At 44.4% G+C, this 23,029-nt stretch overlaps 1 protein-coding gene across 1 annotated transcript in view; it reads right to left on the bottom strand.

The window, feature by feature from the left end:
* Nucleotides 1-3,542: 3,542 nt before the first annotated feature.
* Nucleotides 3,543-23,029, bottom strand: part of LOC149328894 (venom metalloproteinase antarease-like TpachMP_B) — a 37,258-nt gene continuing 17,771 nt past the window's right edge. The window contains exons 6-11 of the mRNA XM_089559899.1: nt 22,177-22,229; nt 16,222-16,330; nt 12,791-12,961; nt 7,254-7,389; nt 4,516-4,632; nt 3,543-3,856 (exon numbers count right to left, since the gene is read on the bottom strand). Of these exons, the coding sequence (XP_089416025.1) occupies nt 3,815-3,856; nt 4,516-4,632; nt 7,254-7,389; nt 12,791-12,961; nt 16,222-16,330; nt 22,177-22,229 (628 nt within the window). The 3' untranslated portion in view covers nt 3,543-3,814. The remainder of the gene's footprint in view (nt 3,857-4,515; nt 4,633-7,253; nt 7,390-12,790; nt 12,962-16,221; nt 16,331-22,176; nt 22,230-23,029) is intronic.

The raw sequence follows: 23,029 nt of genomic DNA, 5'->3' as shown, positions 1-23,029 counted from the left end.
TGTGGCTCTTAATTATATATATGGTTTATAGTATTATATATGGCTCTTAATTATATATATGGTTTATGGTTATATATATGGTATATAAAAAGAAAACACGTGTTTTTTTTATCCTGATCGCTCAGTTTCATGCTGTAGCACGGTTATCCCTGTTTATGCATTGTTTAACTTCCTATGGTCTTACTAAATTTAACATTACCACCTTAGTTGATACGTCATGTGACGAAGTTTGTGTGATATTGCAACATTTTATTCTTGTACTGCAATAAAATTGGCAATCCTCACCATTCATAGCACCCAGCGCTTAAGCGACGCGCTGAGGCCCTTCGGTGAAAGGTGCTGCCATCGGTGGGGCTTGCGAGACCAAGGCTGCTTTTCCCGGAGAGCGTCTCACGGCTATCAATAATTAAAATTGCCGCTTGCAATGGTGAGCTGTTTGCTCCCAATCTGATGGGCAGGTTGTTATGACGTCACAATACCTACGAGGCCCTCCTGCCAATCAGATGGTTCCAATCGAGCTCTTCCAAGTAGCGGAGGGATCAGACAGAAAAATTGGCAGCCGCTTTTCGGCGCAGTGGAAGCCCTAGCGGTTGCGCACTAAACATTGACTGGCGATATTCGGCTGATCCGACGGAAATATATAAATTTAGGCTTTAAAGCCGCTTCGTATGACAGGACACACCTCACAAAGTTCTTTACAACCGTCTGCTTTGCAAACTTAATCTTCTTGGTCCAACTTACACTTCAGTCACTTGCACAGTTCGACTTCTATTCTATGTCTGATCTTCAGTATCCATCGAGACTCAGTTTTCTAGGTGGCTTTCATACAACAAAAGAGTGGCATCTGGCGCCCTCAAGCCTTTTTGCTATCTGCGCTTCTATTCACAGATCACTTTCCTCTTTACCCTGTACTTACCACGGTAGCCACACCAGTGTTGCCGCGTGGCAACTACCGTCCAGTAGCGCATTTCACTGCCCGCGTGACAGCCGCCACCGTAACTTTTCCACATGCTAAAGATTACCGGCGGAAGATAGAGATTTCAGGGCACGGCGGGCACTTTTATGAAACAAACTTCGCATTATAAACGCAAATTTGAGCCGACAAGCAGTGTCTTGGCCTTCGCCTCTCATCTTCGACGCTCGGCATCGGCTCAACCACCAGGATCCCCCTTTTCCCGGGCACGGCAATGCCACGCACGGCTTAGCGCGGGTGCTAAGGTCCGTGGTGACGCATTGCTCACCATCATCCCGCTGTGGGAAACCCGCGGGGCTCAGGAACCCGCACTTTGGCAACTCACCAACATCTGCATAAAGCAGATGCCCTGCAGAAGGTCGGATAATGAATGAGTCGGCAAGACGACGTGCAAAGGGTAGAAAGTCGCATACCTGGACTTTAGCCCCTTGCTTCATATATGTATAAGACGGCTGTGTGGCTATTGTGCCACTGAATAAAGTAGTGGACGTGACCACATTTTGCTTCGTGAAGTACGCATCTTCAAGTGCGTGCATTCTAGTTTGATGTAGCTTTAGCTTCGGCTGTGCCTGAACTACAAGTACCTCTCTCCCCCCTCCCATGGTCATGCCCATAGCTTGACGTGTTTATTCTTTCAATTTTCAAGCGAGCAATGTCTCATTAACTTGGTCTGAAAATACCGCATATTGAACATTTCCCTATAAAGTATGAACTGTTAAGTGGCAATTTACGCCGCGACAAGTAGAAAAGAAAGGAGAAATTGTTAATCACCCTTGGCTTTTAAGCCAACGATAGCTCCTGCAGGACCTATCTTAGCAGTCTACGACTGGCGGTATGATTCTACAACTGCTTGTCAGTCTCGTTCCCATTTTCGGAATGTGCGCGTGGAAGCATCCCGCCACTTCACGATTCGCTTCGCCGACTGGAATGCTAACGGTCAGGCGCACACGTTTTGCATTGACATTCCGTGCTTGTTATGCCTACAGTCCTTCGAAGTCGAAGGACTCGAGTCCTTCGAGGTCGATGTCATGCCACTCTCGTGTTCTTGGCGTCTTCAGCAAATGAGATGTGGAGAGGAGGCATACACATGCACACCAAATCACGGAAATGATGAAGCGAGGTAATTTATTCTATGAAGACCGCTGACAGATTGCCGTGGAATGAACTGTTCACGTAAGTTTCTGCTAAATGGCGGCAATGTTGAATACAGAAACCTCGCATGAAGTCGGCGCCGGAATGCCTGCGCATGAACGCAATGCCACACTATTGTATCATGGTCTTCATATTCCTCATTACCATACTGGGAAGTTGTTCCAAGCCAGAAATTTGAGATTAAACTACCTCATGGAATTCATCATGTCATGAGGAATTGAACGATAACACGTGCCCGTACGTTTCAATACCGTCCTTTATGCGCAAAAAGATAAGTATTGTTTCAGTGCAAAGATTTTTAGCGCACGGAGAAATTCTGGGCGCTGCCGGTATAAGATTGCATGCCATTGATTCAGCGCAAATTTTTTGTTGGCTGATTGCTAATTTTTGAAGCTTCCCGAGAAGACGCAGGGCAAATGTGAACGCTGGACGTGATGAGAAAACTTGTTGATAGATTTGCATAGGAATAGGTCTATCAAGCTTATCCCAAAACATGAAGTTCCTTTCGGAACTGTACACACGGGGATGATAGCCACAGAAGTGCCTGTGTCAGGAGAGCATTTTAGTGTGCTTTGTCGCAGTACATGTGACGTATACACTTTGTTGCTCCAGAAATTATTCTGTTTTGGAGCTTAACTCATGGAGGTAAAGAAGTCTCTCGCAGAGTCCTATTGCGCAGCATTAAGAGTCAGATGTTTTTGTTCGCAGACAAGTGGTTTTGGATAATGGACAAGAATCCATTAAACTGTATGTCGTCGCCTCAACCCTGGACCTGGCACGGTGGAATCATAAATTAATTCTGTTAACTGAGGCATGCCGCCCGCTGTTGCTGCACGTAACTTAGTGTAAACAAAACCAACTTTTGTCATATTCCAATTTATCCCAATTTTTATAGGACTAACGTCTATGCTTAAAATTTCTACACACATTTAACGTGCTCTGATTCGATTATTTAGCAATATTGACAGAAGATATAAATTTTTGGATCCTTGTTTTCTCCCTCGTATGATTTATAGGACTGAAAGGCGAGCGGGTGTATAACAGTTGTCACGCGGAACGAGGACGCAAACCTAATTTATTAGGGTGATGCAACCTTTTCCTCGACATCAAAGTTTAGAACCTCTATTTATAGATAATTAACAAAGATCCTAAGTCATCAATTACGCGGTCACAAGTTCATCAAACATAATAACCGCACATGAAAAGTACATCCTCGGTAATATTTATCCCCAAGTGTGAAGGTCATCCTTGACGCAAGTTCTTTCTGATTTTTCAAGAGTATTTGGAGAAGCAGGCGTCAGTGCGCTTCTGAAATATCTAAATAAATGCTGAAATTTTTCAATCCGTCTATAGCCTTTCTTTCTAAAAACATTTTTTCGCAACATTGCGCAGATTTATATCACAAACTGGTACTTCATTGCAAACTTAATATCTTTATTTGTTCATATATCGCAGCTTAAGAAGGAAATGTGTTCAACAGCGAGGGCGAACAAAAAAATGGCACAAAACTTTCTGCATCAGCTGAGTCCATTTCCGTGTTTGTACACGGCAGACAAATCTAGCGTCCCGTCTTTTCTTTCGGTTTCATGTTTTCATGCCGATTGAGCAGAATTATAGTGCTTAGAATGCTTCGTCCTGTATGATGAGCAAAAAATTCTTGCTCTTAAGCTATTCACAGCCTGGCCAGTTTCATTTCCACTTATGGCTTGCACAAACTCCACGCCTGCAGGTCTGTAAAAAAAAAAAGACCATGAAGTTGACTAAGGAAATTTATTTTAGAGCAGAAATGTTGTTAGAGGACTAATTTTTGATGGGCAAGCTTCCTTAGTATCAAAATGTTTGCATTCACGTCTCTAGCAACGAGTCCTAGCAACGAGGTCCTACAGCGCCTCCCCCGGTCGCAGCCCCTTCAAAGCCTTTGTTCATTACACACCCCCCGGATATAAGTTTTTCCACTATTGCAGCTTAACGAATCAAGGTTCACCTCCCTCCCCTTCCTGACACGCATCCCCTCTCACACCACTTTCCTTCCCCCACCCCCGGGGCCTTCCTCCTCGGAGCGAAGGCCCTATTTAATCCCTGCCAATGATGAACGCTTTGCCCAGACGAAGACAAGTCCCCTTGTCGAAACGTTGGCTCAAGCAACCTGAGGTTTTCCCCTCCCTTGTTCATTTTTGTGATCGCAAAGGACCATCAACCACACCCTCTCTCTACCATGGATTCCTAAACTATGTTTCTCTTGAGGAACTGCGTAAACGAATTCAACGTTGAAACCTATGGCTCCTCAACGATCGTTTGTCAATCAAGAGAAAAATAAAATTTCCGCGTACAGAAAACAAAAAAGGCTGGTTCTAGCAGACAAGAAAGTACTAGGTTACACCGCTACCAACCTTTCCAGGAGCACATTTTAACCCTTCTAGCATAGTGTGCTCTTGACACCAAAGCCAACCTTCTTCGCCCCTCCAGCAGCACTTTATTTGACAGTTCTTGTGGCGCTTGTGGTGTTTCTGTTAACAAGGAAATGCAAAATACTAAGACACTTGATCCCTGCAGTAGAGCAGCATGTACATATGATACCAGGTGTTGCAGGAGAGCCCGGTATTAATCTTTAAAGTTATGATTTCTAAAAGAATGTACATTGGTTTGTTGAAAAGTAATTGCAGTGTTTTGGAGTGCAATAAATTAGCTTAATCATGTTAGCATGTTACTATATTGCAATAGTTTACTTTTTAATTGAAACCATAAGGCACCGCCTTGATCATAGATTTGTAGCGAGCCGTTAGCAATTGCTGGATTAATCTTTGTAACTCATAATCGGGAGGCACCTCCGGAGCTGTGAATCAGCAAATCGTGGCCCTCTGCCGCACCGGTCATAAACCGCTCGTCTTTGGCATGCGCAGAGCAGCGACCACGCGTGCAGTTCACTTCGTGGCGGGCGCTCCAAGCGACGTTCTCTCTTTTGGTAACCACTGAAAAAATACGGGAGGCACTTTACGTGACAGTCACGAAGCGTTGTCGTAAAATATGGAGGGAGAAATTTCGATCCTACGTGAGAACCTGTGGGTTACGATTTTTGCCTCTGCTTGGTATTGACGTTCATGGCAGAGGTACTTTGGGTTGCCCAGAGGGTTAAACAGGAAACGTATTGGCTTCAAGAGGCGTTGTCTGTTGAATTCCGGCCACATTACATGACATTCCCATAGCTAGTTTATCTCAACAACAAAAACTGGGCGAATTAATGAGAGTTATGCATATTTATCGCGGTGAAAAAAAATACAAACAAGGACACAAGCACAAGATGCACACAGTTCTTGCATGTGTTTTTTGCTGTCTTTCTCTTTTTCCAGGCTGTCTAATCTTTCTACAGTGTGCGCTATATCCTTCTGGTTTATGAGGTAGTCCCTGGGGACAAACTTCAGTGGGGTCACTGAACCCAGTTCAGTGGGAGAGAGTAACGCCTCTTAGCGGCGTTTGAGTCCTTAAAAGGCAATTTCTTTCTTGTTTCCGCAGCACCAGTGATCGAATCCGTGGGCTGCTCTGCCGGTGATCCACCTTCACCCCCGCGCGTCTCGCGACGACATCGTGGCCGGATGTAAGCAGCTTGTATGCCGGCGAGAGTGTCTCGGTGCGCGCCCCATGCTCACCACCTCCAGGCCGTGTCGGCAGTCAGATAGAGGGAAGTGCCGTCTGGCAAAAGCCGCGTCGTTTTCTTACAGCCTTTTGTTATTTGGAAACAGGCGGTAGTCATTCGCACCTGGGCCTCCGATTCCGTCGACCGCGACCGTAAACCGAGCAGCTTGTGCAGTCGTCGCGCTACGGACACCTTAATTAGCTCTTGTCTACGAAGACGGCATGTGGGAAAGAGCGCGAAGCTGCCGCCTTTGCTTTGGGCCCTTATTGCGGACAACCTTGATATAGCCGTACCAGCACCTTTCATCCCTCCAGACCTCCCGGCCGCTGATACCAATCATCTCTCGCGAAATAATACACTAAACCACAAAGCTTAGCTCAAGCATTTGTCTCCTTGCATGATCCCGGACAAAGAAGGTAACGTAACACGTCAGCCTTGCTGTGACATATATCTCTGCACACGGCGAAGTCACGCCGTTTCGCTAGCGTGTGCGACAGTGCGAAAATTTGTTGACCCACAGCAACAAGGATATTCGTGTTTTCGAGATTACGAAAACTAATCGGGCTGTTACTAAGAAGGAGCTACAAATATCTAATTTGATTCGCGCATCGAACTGTGAGCGTTTGTCAGATAGCTATTGGAAGCTAGTTAATCGGCTTAGTAGTTTGTGGCATGTTTTCTCTTGCCTGTAAAAAGTTACAACATGTGCATGGCACATGATGGCTTTAGCTGCCTACGTGCCATTAAACCCAACACAACACACACAAAAAATACAACACTTGCCCTAACGACCTATCTCTGCAGCTAAAAAAGGGCATGTTTAAAATACTTCAGCGTGCTTCCATGAAACCTAGTTAAAAATTCTAGAAACACACCAGACAGTTTGACCACAAGACATGTTGGACAGACAGGCCGACATGTATTCCACCTTTTTCTGGGAAGCCCTGCGACTGCCAGCATGCTAATTTTTGAATGATGGATTGCGAATGCACAGTTAGGCAAGGATGGCTAGTGTCCTTTGGGTTGTTAAATGCGAAAAGCGCGACTGACCCTGACTTATGGTACCACCAAGGTGCTGAGGTAGCTCTGCTTTCTTTAAGTAGTACTTTTAAGTAGTTGATTAAAAGTTACTTTTAAGTAACTATAAGTAATAAGTACTACTTGTACTAAGTACTATTTTTAAGTAGTACGTACTTCTTTAAAGTAGTATTCTAGCACACTTTACGAGAGAGACGGTGGTTTTTAATTATTTGCTTTTACCATGACTATACAGACAGAATAAAAATTGCTAATTTTAGTAAAAACTACATATTTTGGCATAGCATATCGATGAGAGAGCTCATGAAAAAAATTAAGCATAATTGCCAGTTCTTCAATAACACATGGTGCTGGGCTAGTTAGTAATTCATACTTCGTAGGAAGACAGCGCAAAAAACGACAACAACAGGGTTGTCGTTTTTTGCTCTCTCTTCCTACCAAGTATTGTCAGTACCATACCTGAAATGGCTTTGCAGTAAAGTGTCCTCTGTGCATCGTTTGGCAGAATTCTCTTCGTGTCATATTTTGTCCGGGGTATGACGTAGTTGTAATTAATGGTTCTGTGCTCACTTCAACGCAAGACCGCGGTAATGTTCTGCGAAAAGAAAGCAGTTAATATATTCGCTACATTCTCTCAGAAGTGTTCTAAAAGTGTTAGGCATGCTCCGTAGAAAACGTGTTCATCGGCAGGCGCATAAGAACACGTTTTCTCCGGTCGCAAAAATTAGGGTTCGCGGTCTTGAGGATTCTTATATTATTCTTTCCCTAATGTAGCTAGGCTACGCTATGCGTAATATGTCGGTGACACGCTATTTGTAATGCATTTATGATCATCAGGGGTAAGTTTTTCTCTTAATTAGCAAAAATTTGTGATAGGATTTTAGCACCGCTCATATATTTCAGTCAAAGCAAGATAATTTGATTGCGAGGCATGGATTAGAAGACCTGTGGGCCAACGACAAATGTTTGTTCGATAGTGGCGTAACATCATACATGCTTGACTTCACTGCCGGAACTTCAGTACACCTTTTCATCTGAACTAAAGATTCGCCAAAAACAACAAAAAGATGCCGCTCGGCACTCACATCACTCATCAACAGCTTGCCATGAAGTATTGTTCGTTATCAGAAGTCTTGCTTACAGATTTGGCTCGCACGTATTGAAATATAAACATATCACTGTGCAAGAACCGGGAACTAAAGGGGTTTCAGTGCTAGCTTAATGCCTTCATACGTTAACAGCTGCTTTATAACGCCATGTATTTCTGACAAAAGAATAACACGATAGTGAACATTACAAGAATGTTTTACCCGACGATATCAAATGCACTTGCGAAGGATTTCCCCAATGATCTCTAAGGGTTGCCTGATCATTTTGGGATAATACAGGATGACTATTTCCGAGAACCTGCCGAGATGGAGGCTATTATCCGGATGCCTGGACACGGTAAACCCAGTCGTTGCCCCTCATGAGTAGCAGACACTACGGCACCCCAAGCCTAACGTTCCATAGAGAAATTAGGAAAGCCTCTCGCATTATTTGATATACCTACGGACGAAATTTTCGATGACACAGATATACCACATTGCATTTATTAATATAGCTTCTGATGTATGTACTGGACACTTGAACCTACAGAAGGTAATCTAACTCTCAGATTTGTGTCTCCCACGCACCATGAATACTGACAAATATTTTTTTTACATTCGACGGGAGGTTTACTATGCGCTCCATCCGGTTCCCCGCCCAAGAAGTAGTTTTTTTTAAGTAGCCAAGCAATGAAGCTGGAGTTTCAGTGGTATAGAGAACTACGTATGCCTTAATGATGACCCTGGAACATGTATAAGAGGATTGTTAACAGCAAGAGTCTGGACTTTGCTTTCACCTAACGGTGCTTTACCAGCAGCATACTATTCGTTTCGGATATAGAACCCCACTGGAGTGATCGCAACTTCTCAATATCTTAACAATACTTGTCTTTCGACAGGCATTGACCTGCCAAACATGTGGGAGCATGGAAAGTTAACTGTAAAAAATATTTAACAATTCCTTGGCTGAGAATATTTCACAGGCCTGGAAGAAGAACAATTCAAGTCGTGGAAAATTTCACGTGCATCTTTAGCCCGATCTCAAAGTTCACCGAGCTCAATAGGGGCTCATAGCGTCTGGAGTCACTTCCATGGCGGCTGTAACCTAGATAATTATCAGCAGCAGCACGACTACGCGCACTGCAGGACAAATGCCTCTTCCATATCTTTCTGTCAACCCTGCCTTGTGACAGCTGCGGCAGACTTATCTCCAAGATAAACTTCCAACATCTCATCGGGTCATCTAACTTTCTGAAGCCTTCTAATCTGCTTGCCGTCTTTTGTATTCCATAGAGGTACCGTTAATGACCAGCGGTATCTCCTACTTTCGCAGTACGTGAACTACCCAAGCCCCTTTTTTCTTCTTTATTTCGGCTAGGATCCCATAAACTCTAGCATGTTCGATGATACATTCTGCTTCATTACTGTTCTTTATGTCCACTGCCTATCATTTTTAGTTCCGCAGCTTGCTTCGTTGTCTACTCGTTATTTCAGAAGTTGTGTAACTTTACTCTATAATATTTTCATAATTACTGCTCTTCTGTCACTCTCTAGTCATCGGTCATCCTTTGCAATTCATCCCCTGAGTTACTAGGCAAGGCAACGCCATCAGTGAATCGCAGTTTCCTGAGGTAAGTTCTGTTAACTGTTATTCCTGACCGTTTCCACTCCAGTTCTCTGTTCCTTTCTGTGTGACACCTTACTTGTTTGAATTTTATCATTCTTTTATGGGAAAATGAGGTAGCTGTGCAGCCGTTAACATACCTTTCAATATTTTTTCATATGGCTCTTCTGCACCTACATTCTATATAGCTAGCATGAAGGCTGAGGCTTAGACGAACTAAAATTGATCCTAGCAATCCTTGAATGCTATATAGATATGCACTGGTTATGTACTGTGCACTTCCCTATGAGCTGAATTATATTGTGAGTATGGTATGGTCCAGTCGCCTTTACGATAGTACACCTCGTCCTCTGGTTCATTGAATAGTCAGGCTCTTCTGGTTTCATTAGCAGTTACGTCATTGGGTTGTAGAGCACAGTGTAAGCTTATCGTGTTTTAATGTTCTAAGCCATTGACGTCCCGTTTCATAAGGTTCAAGATAGTGTTATCATTCTCGAAAATTCGCACACAGTCGAAGTCACAGCATTTCGCGTTCAGGCTGTGGATTGTTTTATTGACACCATAACCCCCCCCCCCCCCCCCCCAACCGTCCTTGTACAGACCTCCTCTTGCGTGATCCTCACCAGCTTTTTTATCCATTTGCATTGCTCTTAATGTTTTCTTCACTTGCTCTTTCGTTACCTCCTGTTTCTTTATGCTACTTCCTCTCGTTATCATCCTGATTGCTTCTTCTACTGTATAGATCTGTGTAGAACTTGTCGGCTAACTTAACAATCTCATCTATAGATGTACTGATATTACTCTCCTTGTCTCTTCGCACTTACGTGCATTTTTTCTAATGCCCACTTTCCTCTTGACCACTTTCTCACTGCAGCCATTGTTTATATTATGCTCGATTCACTCCATATATTACTGCCTCATATCTGTTGCCTTCAGCTTATAAACTCTGATATTCCTGCAAGATCTATTTGTTCTGTTCAGTTCGATGCTTTCATGCACTAAATCATGCATGTCCTCTCCAGAGATAGATGTGCATACCATTTAAATTACTTACCGCCTACCTCTATTGGGCAGTCCTTTTTGAGACATTCAAAATTATGGTTAATTTCTTAAGTGCTAAGGTCGTCGTCTTCAGTAAAAGGGGAATAATTGTTCGCAGCGAGATCCTCAATTCCTTTATTCTCGTTTTTAAAGTTAGGATACTGATACGCTTCTTCCTTAATAGTTTCTCCGTTCTCGTTCTAAGTCTAGTATAATTTTAGACGTTAACATTCAACGGTCACTCCATCAGACCATCCAGCGAACCTTAAGAGCCTTCACAATGCCAGGGTGAGTGCAGAATATGAAGAGTACATTATCTTTTATCTCTGTATCTGTGCTGTTTTGGGTGAAATTCAGGTGCTACCTCTTGCGGAAGAACGTACTCCTTGTCCGCAAATTATTTCGTTATGCAAACTCGACTAATTACGCACCCAAGCTATTCTTATATCCTATGCACAAGCTGCCCGCTACCTGAATTGCAGGTTCCTTTTTGCCTACTTTTGCATTGATATCACCCACCAGTAGAATACATCGTGTTTTACTTTAGTCATTGCTGTTTTCAGGTCTTGGTATAAGCTTTTGCTTCTGTGGTCGTCATGTCCAGATATAGGGGTGTAAGTCTGTTAGAACTTCAATTCGCACTGCTTATCACATCAATTATAGTAACAGGCGCCTTCGCGTTAATACTATCTCTATGCTGCCAGCTTTGTCTTTAGTGTTCATAAATACCACACCCAATTCTTGAGTGTCCTCTCAACCACGATAGCATTGTTCGGGAGCAATCTACGCAATCTACATGGTTCATGAGTCTCACTAACCTTGCTAAGGCCCATGAAATCTTATTTCATACCTGCTATTTCCTCGAAGAGCAGTGCTGTAAAAACCTAACTTGATAAGGCTAACACGACAAACTTTTGAAGGTTCATTTTTCAAAGGCGACCGGTCCGGAGCCAGAGATTGCAAGCAGGGTCTCCTGAGTCACCTTTCTGGCCGCCTTGGGTGTGTGTTACGCAACCAACAGTCAGTGAGGGCCGCATATTAGCTTCTGAATTCGTTAGGAGGTGAGAGACAACTAGTAGGCTAGGTGGCCGAATCCTATTCTGACGAGACGTTGCGTAGTCAGACCCGTTGGCCTTGTTCAAGCCTCACCCCCCACCTGGGTATATAGCTTCACCGACATTCAAAAGAGCCAGGATAAGGTGGATTTGTGTTCTTACTTGTCTGTATTGTCGACACACTGCCATGATTATTGCATATCTTTTTGCGGACGGCGCCCGTATATGGGAATCAGTTGTGGCGTTCTCACAAGTACGAGGGAGGTTACGAAAGGTTGCAAATATTGGGGTCTGCCCACAGGGCTCAGAAATTTCTGCCGACAAGTTTTCCATTCTTGCTCTTACAAGTAAAAGATTGTCACAAAAAGCCATATGGAGAGATCGTAAATAATTTTTCCAGAAAGAACCCAACGAAGAAACATCTTTCATAGCGCTACCATTCTCCAAAATCTGTCTTGCAGCAACCATGTTTCTTTCATTAAGGACTGCTCACGGCTGTTCACATTCTCTCTAGTCTTGAAGGAAAGTTAAGATGTCAGTGCGGTGCATTCTATAGCTGTGCACTGAATTATTATAGTACGCCTTGAGGCATAGTGCTCTGGGAATACTGACTTAGAACATGGAAGCAATAGAAAGAAAAACATTTTTGCTCTTCACAGTGTTCAAGCAAGCCTTTCAGATAAGCTTCGAATTGGTGAGATATGTCAGTACGGTACAAATTTATAGAAAACACCACAAAACAATGAATTTCTTTATAATGTATGCCTTTCTTTTATGACTTTGTTTTCGTTATAGCCGCTACGCCGAATATATTCGGCGTGGCGTTGTTTTCTAAACTAAAGTTGCAAATTAGCGGCTGTCCCGTCTACATTTGTGTCGTCCTCTTGTAAAGCAAGTTAGCAATATTTTAATTACAAAAAATCTGCGCAGTCATGGAGAGCTGAGTTCAATGCAGTGTACGGCAATGTGCATTTTTTGTAAAAAAATGTTTTAAAGTAACGCAAGCTGCAACCAGACATCAATTAGAAAACATTAATCATGATGTGAACTCTACAGTACCAGGGGGTGGAACCGATGCGAGATTTTCTGGGAGCAGCTTGTTGTCCCCCTTCCCTACATTTTTGTCTCTGAAGGCTGAATATACATTGACTTCAATGCAGTTATATTTAATAGAATAGGTTCTCTTACTTAAAAACAAACCGTATTTGTTCCTTGGAGCAGTTGGACAGCCTGTGTTTGTTCCTGCCGATGCCTATATAGCTCATTAAGTAGCCGTCCTCCCAGGGACAGCTGTGCGAATCAGGATAGCCCGTCATATTTGCATCGCTCCCGCTGGCGTTGTCATGATCCGCCCCAAGTCTGAAAAACCGAATGGCATGGTGTACATATCACCTGTATAGTACTTTAACAAAGGGCGTACATTATGAGCATCCTGACGAAGGTGTTACCAGGGTTGCGGGAAAATGGGTGCTATATTCGCCCTTGTTTGTTTGAGCTCTCAGTTCATTTATTTTGATTTTTTCTTCAAAATAATGTGATCGATGCCTTCTCTGGTTTACTTGCGGCTATGAAGAACATGTAAAGTACTACCTGGTTCAGCAATGACGGACGAAAATGTTCAAACCTAGTCGCTTTAAGGCATAAAAAGTCGCTGTGGCTTAACTCAGCTGAGCCAGGATATACACACAGCGAAAGATCTGTCGGCAAGCACTGCAATTATTAAAGTGCCACAAGTACGAGAGCGAACGTCCAGAGTGGAGGTCGACGCAGCGGCAGACCTGACTGCCGAGCGAAAGATCTAAGAGCAAGTTGAATTATAGGCTACGCATGGAGGACTAGAGATTTTCGCTCTAAAGTTGTTTCGGCGTCTGTGTAGTGCCAGTGTTTGCAAACATCTTAAAAAACGTGAGTAGTGTTTCCTTGAACCGCACATAAAAACTGCAAAAATTCAGCTTTTAAACTAATACACCTTGGCTCTTTCCGGCAATTAGAGGTGCGTAGACGGCAATCGCTAAAAGCCATATCACTTTTTAGAATTTTGAAAACGTGAATGCCGTTGGCGCTCCTGCTTAACAACTTTCAACCGCCGTGTGGCTTTTTGAAGAGCAGCGTGAATTGTTGGCGCGACCAATCTTCAATTGGAATCTGTGCACCTAACTGTAATCTTAACAAGTAAGCATTTAAAACCTCTTAATGTATGAGGGAACTGTCTTTGGAAAAATTGTTAAAATCAGATTCAAATACAATATTAGGGGTGTATCTTAAAAGTCACGCTTTTTTCCAAACAAGATGGTACAATAGATGAACATTTCGATTTCGATTTATTTCTTATTTTGTGCTAACTATGCATCCGACAGAATTACGCATATGTTTAATTTTGTTGAACAGAGGGTCACATCATTGCAGATATATGATGAGACCTGAGCTGTGCAGTGAACCTAAACAGTTCTGAAACTGAAATTGCCATTGTACAAAGCTGCAGTAACAAAAAAAATGATTTTAATACAGGTATTCCTTTAAGAAAAATGAAGCAATAGCAGAAATGACACCAGAATTGCGCACATTCTTGCCTACTACAGATGTAATATAAAAGGACTTCCAGCTATCTTAAGCAAACGTTTTAAAACATGCCCATGCTAAAATTCACACTTGAATTCCGACACGAACACGTAGAGCTAGCCAAAAAACTTCTAATTCATGAGTATTTCGTTTCATGTCTGCTGCAGATGATTTCTCTCGCGTTGAGCAGAAAGCGCGCGAAATGTGAAAAATTCTGACGTGACCGCGCGCTTGCGCACCGCGACAGCAGCGCTCTCAAACGCAGAACTCGTCAGCGTACCCGCATTCGACGATGCTGCTGATGTGACAGTGCAAAATCAATAGAGTGGCCATGGGTGGCTGTATTGAAAGTAGAACTTGTGACCTGGCCGCGTTCAGCAGCGCATAAAGAATTTTGGGCGCGTTAATTACTGGTGGCTATATGCAGGCAGAAACACTACGCTGGCCTTGTATGGGAGGCGGGGGGGGGGGGGGGGGGCTGCATTTCGTGTGTTGTGCCTAACATGTGGCATCTTTTCATTACGGGGCAGTGCTTTCCTTAGGAAACTTTTGCGGGCTGAGAGAGGCAAAGCCCGACCGACTACTAGAAGCGCTGCACTGATTTGTTCTGCGTATAGTTACCGGGAACTGGCGCGCCTGAAATTTTTTGCACTGAATGCTGCCGGATCTGAGGCGTTAATTATATTTTTGCCGCCAGCACCCACTTCACTGTTTTTATCCCATCACAATGCCAGCTGCATCGAACGCGGTATTAGAGCCTTTAGAATGTCGTGTACCATGTTACCGCTTACGGATTACCGGGAAACAGACACCTCTAGTGCGCACGACCTGATTGGTCCCGATGCAGGAAGTGTCCGCCATCTGGTGCCCTGATAGCGATCTGCGCATGAGCACTGACGGAGGGTGCTCCCGGCACTACCGTACCGCTATCGGTAACAGGGTACACAATACGCTAGAAGTGTCTATTTTACACGAACTCTGCTTGTGAGAGCGCTCCGATCACGGCGCACAACAGTCACGTGGGATTTACACAAGTCCCTTACGCAAATGCCACAAGCTGCTGGTGCTTAGATCAACTCGCAACATAGATGCGTGGTTCACCTCAGCGCGCCGTGCAACCTATCAAGTTCTAGGTTTCATCGTCGTTGAATAAAGCAAGCAGAACTGTTTCAACTTCTCCGTCTAAATTCGATGCCTAGACCGTCTTTATGTCGCCATTTAACATGAAGAAAAGACTTGTTGAAGGCTCCTATAAAGTCTTTTTAAGAGGTGCTCGACAGCCTGTATGATCGGAGCTAAATTTGCATGCTAGACAATCACTGCTTTCCACTGCAATACATGCACTAGCTCTTTTCGCAGCGCGCAAGCACTCTCTCGCGCTATTACAAAGCCACCCCTGCTAAGCACCTTAAAAACAAAAACCTCTTTTTTCCCTGCAGCCTTCCCTTCAACTAAGGCATGGCGGCTTTCAATAAATGTTATCATCATCATCTGCAATATTTCATCTCATCATGCGTGAATATGTCGTAAAGTATATATACACAATATTAACTAGTTTTCGATGCTCACGAGCTACGTTTTCTCGTCGCATTCTTTTCTTTACCTTTGATTGATGACGGAGCAGCTTGGTACGTTCTTGATTTAAAAAAAAAAAACACTTTTGCTTTGAAGAAGAGGAAATAGCAATTTTCATTTCCAACCAAACTCCAACTCCAGTCATGTCTTTATAGGATGATTGAAGCCTCCTTGAGTGGGGCATTCAACCAAAGATTCATTACGAGCAGGAATAAACTGGAGGTATGTAAAACATGATTCTGCACTGCTGGGCCAACACACCACGCACATTTCATCCTGTCATAACCACAGCGTTCGGGAGTTCAGAACCTAGGGTTCTTGGCTGGTGTGCCACCCAACACACCAGGGTTCTGGGGTTCTGACAGGCAGAACCACGGCGTTGAAGCCCCGATTGTAGATCTAGAAACAATTAGTCTACTTAAAATCAGTTTTTAGGAAAAATGTCACATCTCCTGGATTCAAATAAATGTTTGCGGAGAGCTTACAAATGCGCCAACTCGTGAGCCATCGTCAACACCCCTTCATATGTGTGTGGCTTGTCTTCTCCAACTGCAACTTTATATTCTTTGCAAACGCCAGCCATAAAAGCAATACCTGAAAAATATACGCCAGCAACAGATACATACACTCCAATATTTTCTGTATGTTTTTACATACAATTAATTGCTGAGGTTGCCGCTTTAGTTGACGTTTGCGCAAAAAAGGCCTGATGAATGTTTGTCAATTCTTACACGTCGAAGAGAATAGGGTCCGGTACATTTTAAAGCTTAGAAACGCTCGAGGAATGCTTGCAGTATTTGCTTAAATTGATATTGCTCGTATGATGCAGGGCACAAGAAGCCCTGTAGTCGGCGTGTAAATATTAATGTGTCACTTACAATCTCTCTTCTGCTATATTACTACATAATGAAATGAACTGCATCTACGTGCCCAGTATGATGAATGGCTGCATGATCATTTCTTACAGCATTCTCCATAGCCGAAGGATTATAAAGGAGAGTGGGGTTGAGACAAAATATTACAGGCAAACCAAAAGATTCCGAATGCGCCTCAATATTGGCTAGCAGAGAGGAAGTTTGCTGGAACACTTGCTAGAAGACTAGCAATTAAAACAATGTAAAAATATTAAGCTTATAATATTATATAATCTTATAATAGTATTATAACAGCGTAAACAATCAGAAAGCGAGATACATAAGCGATAAGAAAACAACAGTGAACAGGTGCATAAAACAGCAAATAATAAAGTGGCAAGCTCAAGTGGGGTATTTAAAATTAATACATTGTCATAATGCACTAGAAACTTAACTTAAATGCATAGCTGTATATTTTAATAATCATGAACGTTAAGCTCAAAACCAGAATGAAGAAACAAGGAATAAAAGGGCCTTATGTAAAAATATTAAGTAGCCTCAATTAAGGAGAACGGACTCTAAGGAGGAAAGCAAGAGCCGCACAATTTTTATTTCACGATGACCAGGCTAGTTTGGAAGCGCATTGCCGCTTCCGTATCGTAGCCGAAAGAATCAAGCAAAACCACATCTTAGTTGAAAAATATATTTGAAAACAAATTCGAGCTTAACGCAGTTAAGGCGACAAGGAAGTGCTTAAATACATGGTTTTCAGTTTTAAACAGTGCGGTTGTCGCTTTAGTTGACGTTTGCGCAAAAAAGGCCTGATGAATGTTTGTCAATTCTTACACGTCGAAGAGAATAGGGTCCGGTACATTTTAAAGCTTAGAAACGCTCGAGGAATGCTTGCAGTATTTGCTGAAATTGATATTGCTCGTATGATGCAGGGCACAAGAAGCCCTGTAGTCGGCGTGTAAATATTAATGTGTCACTTACAATCTCTCTTCTGCTATATTACTACATAATGAAATGAACTGCATCTACGTGCCCAGTATGATGAATGGCTGCATGATCATTTCTTACAGCATTCTCCATAGCCGAAGGATTATAAAGGAGAGTGGGGTTGAGACAAAATATTACAGGCAAACCAAAAGATTCCGAATGCGCCTCAATATTGGCTAGCAGAGAGGAAGTTTGCTGGAACACTTGCTAGAAGACTAGCAATTAAAACAATGTAAAAATATTAAGCTTATAATATTATATAATCTTATAATAGTATTATAACAGCGGAAACAATCAGAAAGCGAGATACATAAGCGATAAGAAAACAACAGTGAACAGGTGCATAAAACAGCAAATAATAAAGTGGCAAGCTCAAGTGGGGTATTTAAAATTAATACATTGTCATAATGCACTAGAAACTTAACTTAAATGCATAGCTGTATATTTTAATAATCATGAACGTTAAGCTCAAAACCAGAATGAAGAAACAAGGAATAAAAGAGCCTTATGTAAAAATATTAAGTAGCCTCAATTAAGGAGAACGGACTCTAAGGAGGAAAGCAAGAGCCGCACAATTTTTATTTCACGATGACCAGGCTAGTTTGGAAGCGCATTGCCGCTTCCGTATCGTAGCTGAAAGAATCAAGCAAAACCACATCTTAGTTGAAAAATATATTTGAAAACAAATTCGAGCTTAACGCAGTTAAGGCGACAAGGAAGTGCTTAAATACATGGTTTTCAGTTTTAAACAGTGCTTGGCGCATTGACTAAACATAGTCCGTAACGAGAGCAAACATTACGATATCCTGAGAAATACTTGCTCTGCAGCTTGCTTTAATTTCACTTACCTAAAAGTATTGTTTTGACAAGAGTCTTTTGCTTATTTCTTTTGCCGAGAGTAAAGCGGCAAAAGTGTTCCTGTTTATGTTTGTTGCAGTCGAAACTGCGTGTGTGTCACCGTTCTACGTCTTCAAAAGCGGCTCTCAGCTCAGCATAACGTGAAGTAGTAACTTCGTGCTCACTCCTATTTGCAATTTTGCTGTTTCAAGCTGGGATGACTTCAAACCGACTGAAGAGCGAAGAGGTGTTGAAAGTTGTTCTAGCTCGAGGTGAAGCCGCCGCAATGAAGTAATCTATGCTCGTAAAATTTAGAATGAGTACGCGTGCTTCCAAACAGACCAAAATCGTGGATGACGTGAAAGTACAGAGAGCAAAACATATATCTATAACGACCTAGCTTTGTGTTCCGCACATCTGAAAGCCGGTGCGATGAGGAACGCAAATAATGACGATTGAATCCTATGAAGTTTACTGCCCATGCTTACATGCAGACCATTTGTAACCAAATGTCGTCACTAGATATCGCTTGTTCATCTCGAAACAGACAAAGAATGTGTTCTAGACAAGCGTTTTGCCCTCTGTACATGGCACACTCCCACTCACTACGCATTAAATGAATGCGCCGCTGTCAGAGGCAACGCTGGCGATGGACAACCACCTCCTGTAACTCTTGGGGCCCGGCATAGCCTCATCCACCGATGGCGCCGATAAAAGCACAACCGCCAACTCAAAACTCGTATCGCTGCACTCACCCAGGAGGCAGCCGTGTATGCCGCCCAAATCGCCCACTCAAACTGGGTGGACAGCTGTAACACTGCGGCTCGAAAAATGTCGAATCGGAGCACATGGCGCGTCTTTCGCGCCTTGATCGATCCGGGTCAAACACGCAACAAAACTCGACGGGGAAACTTCTAATTTGACTACAGCGCTCAGACATAAATATCTCTCCAGCATTCAGGCCTCCCGCGAGTCGGCATACTCATATGCAGGCTCTGAGAATGAGGAGCTGGACCGACCGGTCCAGCTTTACAACGTAAAAGCGGCCCTGGCAAAAATGAAGTGTGTCACAGCGCCCTGACGGGATAGAGCAGCGCTTAAGCTCCTTGCTAACCTCCCGGACCCGGCATACCTGTGCCTCCTTCACTACTTTAACAACATATAGGACGGAGGCACACCCCTCCCAATGGACTGGAAAACCGCATCAGTCACTTTCATATAGAAACCCGGAAAGCCATCAATATTCAGAATATCCGACCTGTTTCTCTGACTTCTCGTGCGTGGAAGTTGATGGAAACTATGGTCAGAGACAGACTTTCAACATATCTAGAATCCAAACACACCTTTGGGGACACCATGTCTGGATTCCGCACACACCGATACGCGCAGGATGTTCTGCTGCAATTACACAAGGAAGACTTTGATGCGGTCGAACACCCCAGTGACGACAAGGTGGTCCTCTCCTTTGATCTCAAGGGCGCGTGTGTTAACATCAGCCACGACATCATCGTCACACGTCTGTCACAGACGAACTGTGGCCACAAGACGTGTAGGTGCATCAGACAATTTCTCAGTGATCGGCAAACCTATATACGTATCAAAGACCAGGAGATTGGCCCGTGCCATCTAGGTACCAGAGTAACTCCACAGGGAGCTGTCCTCTTTATTCTCGCCATGGCTCACCTCCCCCCACTGCTTAATGATGTCCCAGGCATCAGGCATGCCCTTTATCCCGACGACATCACGCTCTAGGCAACACATGGGCCGTTGGGACAGATTGCGGCCAACCAGCAACAAGCGACAACTATCTTGGATGGATACGCTCGGCGCTGTGGCCTGGAATGCTCCCCGACCAAATCGGAATTCGTGCACCTTCGGTCCAACTCGAAGTTAATCACCAAAATTGACCCCTCCCTTGCTAGCGGCCCTATTCCTGAACACGATGAGGCAAGAGTGTTGGGACTCTTTATTCACCGCAGCCGCAAGATAGATACAACCCTCCTGAAGACCCGCAAGATTGGAGACCAGGCGGGCCGCATGGTCCGCCGCGTATCTAACAAACTGGGGAGGGGGATTACAATGCAAGCATGCCCTGAGGCTGGGCAATGCAATTTTAACCAGCCGGGTACACTGCGCATGCAGAGGAAAAAAACCACGGTTCCAGAGGAGTGGTGCCATGCGCTACTGGTCCTACCTCTGTCACAGAACATGACAAAGGAGACTCACGAGGGCCGTCGAACCACGCGCGTGACGGCCCTAAACGACCGCTGTGGCTTTCGCTACGGAGTCTTCTACACGGATGCTGCTAGCCCACACCACGGGGGATGGTTTATGGCCACATTAACCCATCACAATACGTACGTACTCACTTTCCGTGCCCCCAACATTACACACGCGGAGTAGGTTGCCATAGCACTCGCTGCTGTAGAACCAGACTCCGTGGTCATCATTACCAACTCCCGGGAAGCCTGTCGAATGTCGAAATCTACAAGGATGCGTATCTCAACGGCCCGCCAACATTTTACGCATAGATGCGAGTACCGGGACCGCCCAAACACACGTGTCGTCATTATGACGCCAGCACATGCGGGACTCGAGCGAAACGAGGCTGCAGGCGCCTCAGCCCGCGCTCAACCGCCGGGCATCGCCTCGGCACTCGCCGCCTGAGCTATCAGAACCTAATCCTACAAACCTAGGAATCCTAGGAATCAGAACCTACAAACAAATTATTCAATTTTATCAAACGCAGCATAGTCGCTTTCATCCCCATACGAAAGGGCTAACCAAAAGCGAGAAGCGTTGGCTCCTTCGCTTATATTTCAACGCGGTACTGTGCCCGGTAGTGCTGCAATATTTTAATCCGGCTTTCAACGGAGAGTGCCCGCATTGTCGATGCGCGTTCTCGGAGGTGTGCCACATGGTGCGGGCATGCCCCTCTAACCCTGCTTACCCCCTTTCGCCTCAGCTACCTGAGATAGTTGAGAGACCGCCCTGCTCTGCTGCTCTACGTTAGAGAGCCAGAGAGCCCTCGTCGCTAGGGCACGAGCTGCTGCGGAACCCACACCGGTCCCGGACTAGGGACCACTCCTAGAATTTGTAAGATCTGGCTCTTAAGGCCAGTCCCCAATCTCTGTTGTAACTATCCCTAAATAAATCTTTTCCACTCCCACCGCCACCGCCTCCCCTTTTCGACTGCATTAAGTTTTCAATTCGCTTGGACTTACAACTGATGTTAACAAGCCGAAGAATCAACGCCCTCCCGAAAAGTAAGCTAATACCTTATCATTTTAAAAATATGTCATCAGTTCGGACGCAAGCAGTCGCAAGCCGTCAACGAAAATGTGGTAAGGTTTTAACGTAGCTAAACCGAATAGACGGATGAAAGCATCTGTTCTTTCTTCGCCTCTTCTTTCTGGCATCTACATTTGCACACAGCCCTGTTTCTAGCTGTTAAGGTTCACATGCTCTCTCCACTCGGCGGCAGCTGGCGCTACGCCATCCTCCCATCGGCTACAGCTGCCGCGACGCTCCTCGGAACTAACCCGAGCTTACCCGAGTTGCTCCAAGGCTTCACGCAAGATTCTTGGCAGCGTGTGACCTCGTTAAGCAGTGTTTTCGCCCAAAATATGGGGCACAAAGAAGAATATGTGTTCTGCGGTGATTAGAGACGGTGAGGCAAGACATTTTGCACCGCTATTAATAGGTATTATTCTTAGTACTACGATTTGCGAAAAAAAACCCGAGACTTACCCATGACTCGGCTTTCAATAAAAGTGTTGCGTATAACACGAAACATTTCTTCGCTGCGTGAAATAAAAGAAAAAAAAAAGGAAAGGAAAATTAGCGACAAGAATTAAATGACAAATATAAAAAAATCTCTGCCTCTCCCGTAACCGAGAGTAGAGTAAGCATGAAATGTTTACGGGCCTAATGTCATCTCGGTGGACACCCGAACCGCACCGTACAGGAAGGGTGGAACGCCACCACCCGTTCAGCGCGATGCCTTGCCATTTGAACGCAAGGTTTTTTGAGGAAAGGAAATGGCGCAGTAATTGTCTGCCATCTCGGTGGACACCCGAACCGCACCGTAATGGAAGGGAGGAACGCCACCACCCGTTCGGCGCGATACCTTGCCGTTTGAACGCAGCGCTTCTCCCCCGGGCCCCTGTGCGCCTGCGCGGCTTTGCTTCGATGCGCGAAGCCCCTAAGAGATCACGTATGACAACGAAGTGTATCGTGGCATTTATGTGCTTTTTGCACGCGTTATTAGAAATCGGAAATTATAATTCCGTGCATTATCAAACGCACAGCGACTGATATCTTGATAAACATTGAGAAGGCACTGGCAGCAGTTATTTTTTGTGACTCCTTTGGAGACCAACCGGCGCTTGCATGCCGGTCGCGTAGGAGGGCTTAGAGAGTCTCGTTAAATCGCGTTAAGTCTCGTACGGTGCCCGGATGTTCTCGTTTCAGAGCCCGGATGACTGGAATTCAGTGCCCGGATGATGGCTCTCGGTCTCGGCGTGACGTCACCACACTGCTGACAACGGGGGCTAAAAGCATTTCATGCTTAAAAAAGCAGTAATGCAAACGGCTTTTTGAA

This window comes from Amblyomma mixtum, chromosome 9 (genome assembly GCF_055824585.1).
Source record: "Amblyomma mixtum isolate Tamu chromosome 9, ASM5582458v1, whole genome shotgun sequence".
Taxonomy (NCBI): Eukaryota; Metazoa; Arthropoda; class Arachnida; order Ixodida; family Ixodidae; genus Amblyomma; species Amblyomma mixtum.
Note: the sequence above shows the minus strand (reverse complement) of the source record. Positions and strands in the feature narration are given on the sequence as shown.